This window comes from Suncus etruscus, chromosome 2 (genome assembly GCF_024139225.1).
Source record: "Suncus etruscus isolate mSunEtr1 chromosome 2, mSunEtr1.pri.cur, whole genome shotgun sequence".
Classification (NCBI taxonomy): domain Eukaryota; kingdom Metazoa; phylum Chordata; class Mammalia; order Eulipotyphla; family Soricidae; genus Suncus; species Suncus etruscus.
The window spans coordinates 49810025-49826046 of record NC_064849.1 but is presented as its reverse complement, the minus strand read 5'-3'; the positions used below and the strand labels follow the sequence as shown (position 1 = coordinate 49826046).

General features: G+C 36.9%; 1 protein-coding gene across 1 annotated transcript in view; it reads right to left on the bottom strand.

Moving 5' to 3' along the window:
* Positions 1–4836: 4836 nt before the first annotated feature.
* Positions 4837–16022, bottom strand: part of SEC23A (SEC23 homolog A, COPII coat complex component) — a 72996-nt gene continuing 61810 nt past the window's right edge. The window contains exons 18-20 of the mRNA XM_049766582.1: positions 12488–12643; positions 11376–11441; positions 4837–6213 (exon numbers count right to left, since the gene is read on the bottom strand). Coding sequence (XP_049622539.1) covers positions 6124–6213; positions 11376–11441; positions 12488–12643 — 312 coding nt within the window. The 3' untranslated portion in view covers positions 4837–6123. The remainder of the gene's footprint in view (positions 6214–11375; positions 11442–12487; positions 12644–16022) is intronic.

The window sequence follows — 16022 nt, the reverse complement described above, 5'->3', positions numbered from 1 at the left end:
CTAGACTTTGCTCATGATCAGGATCCTTTACTTTCCCGATGGTGTTTTTTTGTTGTTGTTGTTGTTTTGTTTTGTTTTTTTGTTCTGTTTTTTGTTTGTTTGTTTGTTTGTTTTTGGTGTGTGGAAGACTTCTGCTCTATGTTTAGAGGTCTCAGTATCTGCACAGATCCTGAGGTGGGACTTATGATGAAGTCAGTCTTTGTGTTTCTAGAGGTTCTGTTACCTCAGTGTCATATTTAATCCATCTTCTGTGGTTGGTGATCTTGGTCTTTGCACTGAACCTAGGGTGGCACCTAGGATAGCGTCTTTCTTTGTGCTTCCAAAAGCCCCATTCCGTTACAATTGTCTCTGCCGGACCTTTGGGAGTGGGGATCATGATTATTGTGCAGGTCATAGTTCAAGCCCTAAACTAGGGCTTTTTTTTATTGGTCCCACGACAGTCTGGTCGTGGTTCTTGCAGCCAGTCATCTGCAAATCCCGATCTTGGTTTTTGTACTTACCAAAGGGTGCCAAGACTTCTGGTTTTGTCTTGTCGTTAGTTGGTAAGGTAGGCTAATCTGCTCTAAGGTCAAGATGTTCGAATTTTCCTGGTTGTCAGGATATCATGTTAGAGCTGGGCCTTGTTGTTAGTCCCGCCGTATCAAGGCTGTCCCGGATAAAGTTTGTTTCCTGCAGCTGTTGTGAAGAGCTGTGCCGTTTCTATGTCGGGGATCAAGGGTTCAAGGCTGAATGAATGGTATCTAATCACCTGAGGTCTAAGTTGATTCCACATGACATATTTTCAAGGCAGGAGATATCCCTATATTGTAGGGATATATATATATATATATATATATATATATATATATATATATATATATATATTGCACTGTTAATAGTACCCCCAAGTCCTTCCCAGAGTGCTCTCCAAACAGAGCCAGGAGTAAACCCTGAGCACTGTCAGTGTGACCCAAAACTTAAAAAGTAAAAAGTAGAATTTCAGAAAGGCATGTTCCAAGATATCATACATAATTAAGTAATCCACACTGAGCAAAGGTCTGTGGGTTCCTCCTTTCCTTTTTTTACCACTTGGTAAACAATTAAGTAAAAGCAATCTCATCTAATCCAAGATTCAGCTGGCAATTCCATGCCAACAATGGGTTCCTAAATCTGTCTTCTAAGTTCAGAGTTTCTAAGTGTTGAACTTTTTTGTGAAAGTGTAGAAAATATTGAAAATGTAGGTTTATGCTGGCATTTTTATTATGATACACACAATAGACCTGAAATTTATGCAACATAAATCAATATTATCTCGAGAAAAACTGGCAAGAAAATAAAAGTTCACAGATATGGTAGATAGGGTGTGAAAAAAAAGTTGTGCTGTTAAGTGACAGCACTGGGACCACCTGGGAGCTTTGTAAAATTGCAAAAACTACTCAAACTCAATTTCAAACCTATAGGATCAGAATCTGTGTTTGATCCTTTATCCTCTGCTTATTGAAGTTTGAGGAGCACTGCTCTGATTTGTTTCTGGTGAATTTTATTTCTTTACAAATGTTTCAAGCTTGACCTATCAGGATCTCAAATATTTTATAAGATTAATGTTTAAATTTCAGCACATTGTTTTAAAATTGTAAAGTAACTGTCTACTTTAAGTCACAAGTTCTCTAAGTTTCCATTTTATTTAACATAACTATTTTTACCTACTTAAAAACTGTGGGTGCAACTACAGGGATAACAGGATGGGGACTTGACCCATCCTCTCCAGAGGGCACCTCAAAGTTTTCAGCCTGTGAGTTTTAGTGTCTTGGCTTGTATTTCTTCCAAGTCATAAAACTGTGATGTTGGGTTTAAAAAAAATAAATAAACAAAAAACGCCCTTTCCTCTACAAATTAGTAGAGAACTTTATTTTTAATATCTTTATTTAAACACCTTGATTACAAATATGATTGTAGTTGGGTTTCAGTCATATAAAGAACACCACCTTCACCAGTGCAACATTTCCATCACCAATTTCCCAAATCTCCCTCCTCCCCAACCCCGCCTGTATTTGAGACAGGCTTTCTACTTCCCTCATTCATTCACATTATGATTGTTGTCAGTGTAGTTATTCCAGATAGAGAACTTTTAATCATTGCTCTAAAATCATCAAATCAAGCTGTTGTTCTTCCCTACAGGAGGTACTTTCTTTCTAGATTTATGCTTAAGGTTCTGTGATTTACGTTGTTAATGATGGTTTCTCATGCACATAATTCCAACACCAGAACCTTCATCAGTGCACCACCTCTCTCACCCAATATTTCTCCCTTTCAAACCCCCAAGCCCTCTCTTACACACACACACTCGACAACCAATTCAATTGTGTGGATCAATCTCCTGTTGTGTTCTCTTTGGCCCTTTGTTGCTACCCTTGCTGTGTTAAAGCTCCACATATGAAAAGATCATTCTGTATCTATCCCTTCCTAACTCAGCATATGCTTCTTCCCATTTTACTGCAAATTGCAATTTTCTTACTAAGAGATGCATATTTCATTGTGTCTATATACCACAATCTCTTGATCCGTTAATCTGTAATTGGGCTTTTTTCTGTATCTTGGCCATTGTACTAAGTGCAGTGACAAACATAGATGTGTATTTATATATATATATATATATATATATATATATATATATATATATATATATATATATATATATATCCTTTTGAATTAATGTTGTGTTTTGGGGCAAAGATGCCAATAAGTGGTATTGCTAGGTTTATAGAAATTCTATTCCAATTTTTTACAGAGCTCTTTACTGGAGGTACTAACATAAATATACTTACCACTTCAAAATCGCACCTTTACTGCTACTCTCAAATAATCTGCAGGTTGTTTTCTCTCTTGTTGTTTTAGAAAAATTTCTAGCCTCTACAAAAAGTGGCACTTTTAAAAGTTTCCTATTTTACCAAACAGAATGGTCCCCATGATAGGTTAAAAGCATACAATGGCTCGTTCTTTAAAAGCTTTTGTTAAAGCCACTGAACAAGATCTTGATATAAAGTAGAAAATATCATTTTTTTTTCAAACAGAGATGACCATCTTTCCAATAGCAAACAGACAGTACCAGGCTCTGAAATGCCTTTTTCTCTACCCAAATACCAGGGGTATTACAAATAGGGGAGGTAGGACAGTCTGTTGGAAAGTGGGTATGTGGAGTCCTGTATTTTTCTAAATTGGCAAACTTGTTGCTGTTATCTTTTAAATTGTAGTTTAGCTAATGTGTAGTGCTAAACTCTGGTTTCAATGTACAGTGACTGCACCTTCACCACCATAAATTGGCAAATGCTTTTTTCCCCTGATTTGGGGATTGTACCTGGAGATACTCAGGACTTACTACCGGCTCTGCACTCAGAAATTACTTCTGATAGGGAGTCTAGAGACATATGGAGTACTGGGGATTGAACCCAAGAAAGCTTTGTGCAGGGTAAACATTCTACTCACTCTATCTCCAGCCCTTTGGTAAGTACTTTTCATGATGTCTAAGACCACCAGGTACTCTGCAGAGAAATGTGTTTTGTATAACAGATTTAAATGTTTCCAGAGGTTATATTAAAATCCTTCTCAATTCACTATCACATTCATAGTTTTCAGTAGTACAAAGCTCAGACCATCTGCCTTGCAAACATATGGTCACAATTTCAAATCCCTAGTGTTTTGCATGGTCTCCAAGCCCCCTTAAAATGGCCACTGAGTACTGCTAGTATGTGTATGTGTATAAAGAACATATATAAATATATAATATATATAAATATATATATATAAAGAACAAATTCCAAAGAGACATTCTAAAGTTTCTCACACTCTGATTTAGTCAATATTAATTTTTGTTTCTAGGCCACACTCAGCAATGATAGGGCTTATTACTGGCCTTGAGTTCAGGAGACCATACATGGTGCCCAGGTTGGCTATTTGCAAGGCAAATGCCTTATCTGCTGTACTCTCTCCAGTCCATCGTTAATATTTTTTATGTACTTTGTCAATTAAAAGGGCTAAATATTTCTTCTTTCAATGGTCTATTTAAAAAGCTTAGTAACGTATTTACTACTTCAGTAGTAACTAAAACTACAAAATATATTCTGTTGTTTTTTTTCTAGATGGTAGGTGTAAAAGGGTACCATGAAATATTTAGTGGGCCTTATCTTTTAAAGTACAGAGATACATTAGCACCTTCAGCTGTTACTGTCTTAGAAGCAGAGTAGAAGAGAGCACCTATCACTCCAGAGAAGAAAAAAAAAATATTCTTAAGGGATAAAAATCAAGGGGCTCGGCCAGTTGAATATGCATCTTTGTCTTAGGGTCTTTCATCAGGTCTTTCACCTTTCTAACTTCAAATCACTATATCCTCATAGCAAAACAAGCAAATATGAAGAACTGGAGGGGTGTGTATGAAGAAAATATCCTAAAATGAATCATAGTGGTCACAGATCTCCAAGAATATTTTTCAATCATTGAGCAGTTATTACTTCAAGTAAGTAAGTATATGTATGGTATGTAAATTTTATCTCAATGCAGCTGTTATTTTTAAAAATGCATTTGGTGGGGGAGGAACACACCTAGCTGTGCTCAGGGATTATTCCTAGCTCTGAGCTCAGGGATCATTCAGGGATCACTCCTGATGAACTCAAGAAACCACATGGGATATGTCAGAAATTGTACCCAAGTTGACCTCATGCAAGACAGCTCCCTATCTGCTGTACTATCACTTAAGCCAAAAAAAGAAAATACATTTAATTTTAATCCACTAATAGCAGACTTTAAATGCTTAATTTTACAAAGTGTTCTCAGGCTTTACTATATTCTAAAATAAGCAAGAAAACAGAGAAAAAGTATATTTTATTGGTATTTAACCAAGCACAGTTCCATCCAAATAAAAGAGAAATTTAATTAACCTAACTGAATATAACATATAGACATTTTTGTTTTTACCATCATAAGATTGTGTTCATGCAAGTGCAATCATCAAAACTGTCCTTCCAGTAAGCATATAGCATAGCACCACCTTTTATTTGCAGTACTTGACGTAAATTTCATTGTCAAATATATCTGTCTTTAGCAATGTAAACATTTGCTACAAGTAAACTTTAAAAGGTAAAAGTGGATATTAATGAATAAATCAAAAAGAACTGAACATCAACATATTATATGATTAAACAAAATATTATATAATACTGTTATATGAGAACTTGATAATTTTGTAAAATTGAGGCAGGAACAAAAAAAATGTGTAAACTCCCAAAATAGAGTTAAAATACTGAAGGATATAGTGTAAAGTTTACCTCAGAAAAACAAGGGGAAACAACAAAATCATGTAATGAATACCAAATTTGGTTTGGTAGTTACAACAGTCATTTTATTGCAAAAGCTTTCTAAAATGCATTCTGACAAAATAGTTTTTTTCTATCTTGCTTTAAGGAAAAAAAACTACCACATTTAAACTGCCTAAATTGGGTACTTTATGAGACTTTCACATTTATTGTCAGTTATAGGACTGTTAAGTCCCCATATTTCTTATCCTAAACTAATTTTCCAAATGACCAAAAGCATTATCTTCATAAAATTTATCATAAATTCAAATAATTTCTAAACAAATCATCATAAAAATAAATTTGCCTTAACAAAGGAAATACAGAAAAGGCCTATACATAAATGCTGAAAATCACAAAGAAGTATTCAATGAATAGGCAAAAATGTCCACCTTTATCACTACTGTTGTTTTTGTTTACTTTCTTGCCCAAATTAACAAATGATTTTTCAAATAGTAAGAAGACTCAGTGCCACTTTGGAGTTGTCTGCAATATACAAATGAGTTATGTCTCTGCAGTGCAAGGCAGACTAGTTTTACTCTTTAATATAATAAGTTATAGAGACTTCAGTTTACTAAGACCAGTTATAATACTGTGGCAAGCAAAAAAAATTTGTTCTTATTGCTCTTATATACCAGCTAAATTCTACAAAAGTGAACATTTTTCCATGTACTATCTCAAACCACACTAATATGAAGAGTCTATACAGATCTTTGTTGTTTTCCACAGATGAAACAAAAAGAGAAGAAAGGAACTAAAATATTTGATCATCTTAAGTGTCCTTAACGTGTTTAACACTTCAAGCAGCACTTGATACTGCAAGTTTCTTCAAGTGATCCATAAAAACTTGTAAACTAACATCATCTGTAAGAATAGGTGCTCCAGAATCCTAGAAAACAGAAAGATATTTTCCATGAGTAATACACAGGAGGAAAGTTTAAAAATGTATAAGCCATGTGTAAACAAATACTTAAAACACAAGGTAATAATTTAAAGCAGAAAAATATCCATGTGCCTACTATATAATAAGGAACCAAACTGGCTTATCCCTGGTTCCTGAGAGGTGGATTCCAGGTTCCCAAGATCATACCTGAGCTTATGCGGAGTTAAGTGACCAAGGATGGAAGTCAGGGCCAGAAAGATTGGGGCTTTATAATATCCCCAAATCAACGAAGTTCAATTACAGAACCAATGATTCAATCCAAGGAAGCTTCACACAAAACTATAGATACCAAAACTAAGTAGTGTTTTCTGTTTGACAACTGCTGAATCCCACAGCAGAGGCAGGTAGTGTGAACAGCAGAACTGTGGGTCTCAACCATCAATATGCACAGTCCACGCATATCACAAGTAGTCATGTTTGTATTATAATTACTAGTGTCAGAACAGGCTCCACTGGAATTTTTTCAAAAGAGATCAAACTCAGGGGATCTCCTTGTGGACTAGGCTCACTCATGGCAATGCTTGACCTGGCAATGGACTACTGCTCATATGCAGAAGCTTTGGGCCAGTCACTAAGACTACAAGCAGCAGGGCCTTGAGTGCCAGAGATCAGATGCAGGGCAGATAAAATATCACTAGAGTGATAGTACAGTGGATAGGTCATTTGCCTTACAACTGCCTACCCGGGTTCGACTCTCAGCATTGCTCATGATCCTCTGAGACTGTCAGGAGGACTCCTAAACGTGTCACCCAAAAATCAAGAAATAAAATAATACAAAATTTCTACTGTACATGTTTTAAGAGAAATGCCAGTTGTAAAGAAGAAAACTTGTATTTTTTTTCAGCAACATCAAGCACATTTATTTAAGCCAAGTACACTACATTGAGAATAGGATGGAGTGGTCCACGCACTTTTAGCATAGTGTGTATATATATATATATATATATATATATATATATATATATCAATTTCTCTAATTTATGTACTGCAGGCGTAGGTGAAATTAAAGACAATAACTCATTAACAAACATTTGCCAGTGGTTGATCTCAATTTCTCCATTGCACTCTTTTATTCTTTAAAATATAGTGAGGAGTAGACAGAAAAAAAAATTTTTAAATAATACTTTTATTTAAGCACCATGATTACAAACATAAGCTCTGAATAAGTACTGCAGCAGCAGACCTCCAGCGTGGTTATAGCAACAGTGTCGCACTGATGCCCTCTTCAGGCCACTCATGAGAAAAAGTACCTGGCACATGATCTCTGATTAAAGTAAAATTAAGGTATTTTCTTTTTTATACGTTTAGTGGAAATGCTTGGCTATCAAAATTACAATTATTTATCTTAATGAATAAAAAATGGATTCTCAGGTAAAACAGGTATAGATAGTATACCATAATTAAGCTATATGATTAGGTATATAAGCTATATGTATAATAAACTTTATATAAGCTCCACTTTCCATTCTGGGTTTTTTGTTTTATTTTGTTTTGTTTTGTATTGTTTTGTTTTGTTTAAGGGATGCCTTGCAAGCAGTACTTAAGGGCCCAGGAGCCACTCAGCCAGCTGGGCCAGAAGTTCAGTGCTGGAGACTCAGGTGCTGGGCTGCTTGGGTCACGCCACAGGTACTGTGGAGTCCCTAGGGCAATGCCCAGAGATGCTTGGGAGATCAGGTAGAGCCAGAGAGATCAAACCTAGATCAGGTGCATGCTAGTCCTGTGCCCTAACCATTGTAATTTCTTCCACTCTTCTCTATTTACTCTTTTGGGGAGGAGGCCACATTGGCAGTTCTTAAGGGTTAATCCCTGGCTCTGTGCTCAGGCTCTATACTCCACACCTGGTAGGCTCAGGAGACCCTACACAGGATCAAACCCGTGTCAGCCATGTGCAAGGCAAATATACTACCTGCTGTACTACTGCACAAATCCCCCAGGATTTCCTTCTTGATGTAGATTAGTAATATTTACATCATAAGAATGTTTTGACAATTAAGACTGGAGAGAGGAGGACTAGAGCAATAGCACAGCGGGTTTGCTTTGCACACAGCCAACCTGGCATCCCATATGGTACCTCAGGCCTGACAGGAATGATTTCTGAGCACAAAGCCAGGAGTAACCTCTGAGCACGACTGGGTATGGTCTGTTTAAAAAAAAAAAAAAACTGGAGCGAGAGTTATCAAATGGTGGAGTACTTGCTTTGCATATGGGATGTTCTGGTACAATGTCTGGCACTGCAAAGTCTCTTAGTCACAAAATGAATACAGAGGTAGGATTAGCTCCCAAATATCCTTGGATGTGATCCAAAAACACAAATGAACAAAAAAGTGCAGCGGGGACCAGAGTGGTAGTACAGTTAACAGAGGATTTGCCTTGCACACAGTTGACCTGAGTTCAACTTCAGTACTCCATATGGTCCCTAAGTACTCCTGGGTATGATCCCTGAGTGTAGAGTCAGGAGTGCGACTCAAAGAGGAAAAAGGGTGGGGAGGTGGCTATCATAGATTCTAAAAGATAGTATAGCAGTACAGTAGGGCTCTTACTTTGCACACAGTAGACCCAGATTTGATCCTAAGCATGACATATGGTCCCCAAACCCTACAAGGAGTAATCCCTGTGTACCACTGGGTGTGGTGCAAAAACAAAAAATAAGTCTATATATTGAGAGATATGTTCATTATGCCTCTAAACACCACTAACTCTAGTAAGAAATAATTAAACTTCAAACTTTTAAACTTCAAAATTTTAAATGTTTTCTTTCCTATTTGAAATATCTTGATTCTTTTTACTGATAGCGAGGAAAACTATAGCTAATATTTACTGAGTATTACTGTGCATGTCAAGCAAATATTACTAACCTCTGTAAGGAAAAAGAGGAAGCAAAGAGAAGTAACTGCAGAAGCTGCATTTTCAAATACTAGCCTACAATAATGCTTCTACATATTTAATAATTCAACAAGTTCTTTATTTTATAAAGAACTTTTAACTCATTTTTGTAATTTAAACCCAGAAAAATGAGGAGCCAGTCATTTTTATATACTAGAAAAATTAGAGACTAAATACTCATTCAGATGACTAGGATGAAGTGCAATGAACCACGAAACACTTCATACTGTCACTTCTCACATAATAGTATTTATACTGGGCTTTGAGTGGGGGTTATTCTAGTAGGAAAACAGACTGGGGTGACTCTAAAGATAGTCCAATTCTTGAGCTTAATTTTTTTTGTCCTTTTTCATACTTCCCAAAGTAAACTCCTTTCCTTGCTCTAATATCCTTTCCTTCCTCATTATCTTTCAGGACTTTTTGATCTTGCACCTAATTTATTTATTCATCACGAAAGCTCCTTCACTCTCAGCTTTTTCACAACTCTTCTATACTGTTACCCTCTGAATATAGAATATAATATTTATTATATTCAATATAGATGTTTAAACTTCAGTGGAGTCAAAAATGAAAATGGCAGTAAGTTTAATTTTTAAACCAAAGGAAACACAAGAAATAGCAGAGAAAAAGTAGGCTGAAGAGATAGCATGGAGGCAGAGCGTTTGCCTTGCATGCGGAAGGATGGTGGTTCGAATCCCATCATCCCATATGGTTCCCCAGCCTGCCAGGAGCAATTTCTGAGCATAGAGCCAGGAGGAACCCCTGAGCACTGCTGGGTGTGACCCAAAAACCAAAAGAAAAAAAAGGGGCCGGAGAGCTAGCATGGAGGTAAATAAAAAATGTCAGGCCCAGAGAGATAGCACAGCGGCGTTTGCCTTGCAAGCAGCCGATCCAGGACCAAAGGTGGTTGGTTCAAATTCCGGTGTCCCATATGGTCCAGTGCCTGCCAGGAGCTATTTCTGAGCTGACAGCCAGGAGTAACCCTGAGCACCGCCGGGTGTGGCCCAAAACCAAAAAAAAAAAAAAGAAAAGAAAAGAAAAGAAATGTCAGTAAGTTTAATTTTTAAACCAAAGGAAACACAGGAAATAGCAGAGAAAAAGTGGGCCAGAAAGATAGTATGGAGGTAAGGCATTTGCCTTTCATGCAGAAGGACAGTGGTTCGAATCCCGGCATCCCATATGGTCCCCTGTGCCTGCCAGGGGCGATTTCTGAGCATAGAGCCAGGAGTAACCCCTGAACACTGCCAGGTGTGACCCAAAAACAAACAAACAAACAAACAAACAAAAGATTTGTTTGCTCTTTTTTTGTGTTGTTTTGGTGTGTTTCTTTTTTGGGGGGGGCAAGGGGAGGAGTGCAAACTCCTGGCTCTGAACTCAGGGATCACTCCCGGCAGAGTTTGAGGGACCATACATGGTGCCAGCAAGCACCTTACCTACTGTACAGATAGATAGTGGGTATCCCTTCCTTCCCTTTCTATCTCACTTTTATACATCCTCCTAAAAGTACATACCTTATTTGCCTTGTATTTTAATTACTTAGGTATGTGTATTATCTTTAAAAATATATTTCAAGGTCAGGTATATTATCTTTAATAATATATTTCAAGGTCTATAAATGCAGATTACTGGATTAAAACATCAATAGAGTCCTGCATATCGAACACTTGATTAATGCCAATAAGTCTTAGGACATCTAAGAAATTAAGACAGATTAAGTAGTAGGGCTTTTGTCTTGCATGCAGCCAATCCGGGACAAAACCCAGGTTTGATCCCCAGCATCCTATATGGTCCCCCTTGCCGGCTTGGAGCGATTTCTGAGCTCAAAGCCAGAAGTAACCTCTGAGAGCTGCCAGGTGTGGGCCAAAAACCAAAAAAATAAGAAAAAAATTTAATTTCAGCCTATCCTGCTCAACCACAATTCCTAACCTCTTCTAACTTATTGTGACTTTTTTAATTAAATGGCCTAGAATTAAGCTTAAAATCATTTCTTTTGATCCTATATTATTTACTCTATTGCTTTTTGTCTCAAGGATTTCATGCAAAACTTGCACTAGAAAGTGTTCGATTTGATATGATACTTGCTTTATTTTCTATGAAACCACTAAAATTAATTCTATTATGTATTCTTATTTTTTCATTACTTTACAACAGAAACCATCACCAAATGCATAATAAATAGTAAAGTATAAATAGAGAAATAATTTTCAATATCTATTTCAACTTACCTGTCCCCAGGCATACATACTGTTATGAGTCTGTGAAGGGTTGACTTTTGAAAGCAGAAAACGAGCCTTTAAGTAAAGCAGAAATAACATTATATATCAAAAATAGATTTAGTTAATATACATTATGCCATTAAATATTTAATATATTTTATCTGACATATTTAAAATTTGAGATATAAGATTGGTATGTATTACAAATAAATAATAAATATATTTTTTCTCAGGTCATCTTTTATAATGTTAATTATAAATTGAGTCTAAACTCAAAATATAAAATATATACATGCAATAATGAGATCAGTGTGACATTTACTAGTCAATCTAAAGTACCAATAGACATTCAAAGTCCCAAAATATGATAAAATTAAAATGCAAAAATCTTTTAAACAATGACTCAAACATTTTTTTAGCTATAGGTTGACTACTTTATGAGATATCCTATAGAAATTTTATCTATTATTTACTATGACTTATCAACAAGAAAATGGTAATTAGGATAAAAGAAAATAATACTTCATCTCATGAGACATCAATGTAGGAACCAAACATAAGTTACTTAATAAGTACAGAAATCAACTTTTGATACTTTGCACCACACAAAATCTTTTCTAGTTTTTAACTACACAATTTAACATAATACCACTGGTTCTAGTCTAGAGGAAGAGCATGGATTCAAATTACAACTCTTTCACTTATAAATCCCAACTCTTCAATGTAATGTTTCCTAAATTTTATTTTTTATCTATAGAATGAAAGATAAAAATAGTAGTGTTAAAAAACAAAATATAAAAATTACTATAAACTTCGCAAATACATAGCAGTTCTGATACTAAAGAAGTACAGACTATGTATGTATAAGCATATTGGTATTAAGTATTTAAATATGTATTATGTAAATATTAGCTCCTATACAAAAACCAGGTTCAATAACTGCAGCTACCTGACAGCAACAACTGCGATGGTGAAGACCTGACCACCAAGGATGACTATGGGGTTGGACAATCTAGTATGCCTGGAACCTTAAAAAACGGCAAAGCAAACCTCCTGCCCCTTTCCTCCCAGTTCAGTTTGTGTAGTGGAGCAATCCATTCATGTATCAGAAAAGTACCTACCTGGCTTCCCCCATGTTCGGTGTCAATGTATCTGGGCATTGGAAATCTGGAGTGAAGAATCTCCTGTGCATCATCCACTGGGGCTTGCAGAAGGTGACGAAAATTTTCATATTCGGGCATATCCTGGTATCCTGATTTACGCCACTGTGCTATGGTCTTATTTTGAAAATAATTAAAGCAATTATTATTTTAAATTCTTCCCATTCAAAAATCCTAATATATTTTCCCCCTAAGGAAATGATCTTAAAATCATAAAACTTTGTTGCATTTATCCGAAATTCTCAACAATTCTATTTCTGGTGTTCTGAAATAAATAAATATATGTGTGTATATATAATGCATTTATTTCTCTTTTATTTATTGATTGATCTTTTTGTATAGGAGTCATACCAGGTAATGCTCAAGGATTTCTCCTCTATGTACAGGGTTATTCCTGGTGATGCTCCATGTGGTACCAGGTATCAAATTCAACCCACCTACCATAAAAAGCCGCAGTCCAACCTCCTGAGCCACCTCTCTGGCCCATGCCAATTTAGTAAAAACAAGAAGGACCATGGTTCGATCCCCCGGCGTCCTATATGGTTCCCCCAAGCCAGGGGCAATTTCTGAGCGCTTAGCCAGAAGTAACCCCTGAGCATCAAATGGGTGTGGCCCAAAAAAACAAAAAACAAACAAACAAAAAAAATAGTAAAAACAAGTAATAAGCCCCTTCCTCAATTTTTAATTACTATACTTATAAAATTAAAGTGACTCTGGGTTGTGGAGATGGCTCACAGGGCTGGAGTGCACACTTTGCATTTTAGAGCCCTTGGTTCAATCCCTAGCTCTGGAAATACCCCCAAGCACCCGAAATCAGCAGTGAACCAAAAGTAGCCACCAAGTACTGAAGGATGTGGTTCAAAATAAAGTGAAAAAATTAAAATGTGGGCCAAAGCAACAGCACAGCAGGTAAGGCTTTTGCCTTGATGTGGCCAACCTGGATTCATTTCCCAGCATCCTGTAAGGTGCTCTGAGCCTGATTCCAGAGCATAGAACCAGGAGTAACCCAAATACTGCAAGAGTGTGCCCCCCCAAAAAATGATGTGTAGGGGTCAGAGTGATGATACAGCAAGTAGGTGCTTGCCTTGCATGTGGTCTCCCAAGTCCACAAGGAGTCATCTCTGAATACAAAACAGGAGTAAGTCCTGAGTTCTGCCAGTTGTGGCACAAAAACAAGCAAACAAGAAGTGCATAAAGTTATCTACTTAAGCATATGATACATAGGGGTATAAATATTGTGAAAGATTTCTAAGAGATTTTAAATTTAATGACTACTGTTATAAAATAGTTAAGCTATAGTCTACCAATATATATATAAAAGCTTTCTCCAAAACTTAGTGATTGAACCATCCAAAAATTTGGTTTCTGGGGCCAAAGCGGTAGTGCAGTGGTAGGTCATTTGCCTTGCACACAGCTGATCTAGGACGGACCACAATTTGATCCCCTGGCATCCCATATGGTTCCCCAAGCAAGAAGCAATTTCTGAGCGCAGAGCCAGGAGTAACCCCTGAGCATCATATGATATGGCCACAAAAAAAAAAAAAAAATGGTTTCTAAGACTGAATCAGTCAATGTGTGCTCTGTACCATCTTACATTTTAATAAAGGAATAGTCACCTGTATTTTTTTATTTCTCCTTAAATTATAATAGCAAGCTATTTGAAGAAATCAAAATTACTAAACAAAAGAATCCTGGCTGTGTCATATCACAGGCATCAATGTTTAAGAAGTAAAATACATAAGGTTAGGGATGTGGCTCATAGAGTACACGCTTAGCTTGTATGAGAGGCTATATTCTAGTCATGACTCTATTTTAAAAAAAATTAAATGACACAGTTTCTACTCAAATAGAAGACAATAAGCAAGCTTTCAAACAACTGAATATTTCTTTTTTGTTTTGTTTGTTTTTGGGGGCCACATCCAGAGGTGCTCAGGGGCTACTTCTGGCTCTGAGCTCAAGAATCACTCCTAGCAGGCTCAGGAGACCATATGGAATGCCAGGGATTGAACCCAGTCAGCTGCATTCGAGGTACATGTCTTACTTGCTGTGCCCTACTGGTTCCTGCCCCTGGAATATATTTCTTAAAAGATATTTTCAGTAGTGCCTTTAACTATTAATAGAAAAGTCTAAATTATCTTTTTTGGGGGGGATTAACAGTGAAAAACAACATTGGAAAACTCGAATACTGAAAAATTAGAAAAATAAATCTGTACAAGTTACTACTGTGGATCTTTGCACAAAAAACCTCTGGGGGTCCCAGAGATAGAACAATGGGATGGAACACATGTTTTGTTTTCTTGAGCTCTGAGACTTCAAACCTGTACTGACAGCTCAAGTACTGCCAATCCCTGGCCATGTTGGGATGACCCAAACCAAAAGAAAATAAACTTTGATTCTTTCTGAGTTTCTAGAATACAGTGTTTTTTCATACAGAAGAACCCTTATAAAGTGGCTGAATTAAAAACATGCAAAACCAGCTCTAATCTACATCTAGATTTAAGCTTAACATTCTCAAACATTCTGGTTTTTGAGTCACACCCGGCGGTGCTCAGGAGTCACTCCTGGCAGGGTTGGGGGACCATATGGGATGCCAGGATTCGAACCACCGTCCTTCTGCATGCAAGGCCTTACCTCCATGCTATCTCTCTGGCCCCCAACATTCTAAAACATTCTATTTTTCAATTTATTCCAATTAGGTGTTATAAGTATATTTATTTCTCTTAATTAAATGAGTTTTCAAGATCATGTAGAATCTTTTTATAAAAGCTTTACATACTTCATGAGAAATAATTTGAATATATTTTTGTTGCTGCTGCTGTTTTTGTTGGGTCATAAATAGCAGTGATCAAGGAATACCTCAAGCTCAGTGCTTGAGGGTTGCTTCTGGTAGTGCTGTGGGAGGGATGATGTATGTTTTCAGAGATCAAACCTGGGCTTTTTGCATAGGCTCCAACACACTTAGCTCTCTCTCTTTTTTTTTTTTTTTTTTTTTTGGCCACACCCAGCGGTGCTCAGGGGTTACTCCTGGCTATCTGCTCAGAAATAGCTCCTGGCAGGCACGGGGGAACTAATGGGACGCCGGAATTCGAACCAACAACCTTAGGTCCTGGGTTGGCCCTTGCAAGGCAAACACTGCTGTGCTATCTCTCAGGCCCCAACACTTAGCTCTTTTTCCATGTGTAAAACTTTAAAAGTAATTACATAGGGGTTGGAGCACTATAGTACAGTGGGTAGGAAGCTTTCTTTGCAGGTAGCTAACCTGGGTTTAATCCCCAACACCCCATATGGCCCCAAGCATCACAAGGTGTGGCTTGCCCCTCAAAAAGTTATGTAAAATACATGAAAGCCTGCCCACTAACAAAGGCAAACCTTTACCCCTTCTCAATGTCATCAGCTAAAATCCCAATGCTTTCCTCCACAACACTAGGTTTTGTATGAAAACCATTTTTTGCACATCTATGTGGATAAGTAGACAGAATAACCACAGCAATTCAAC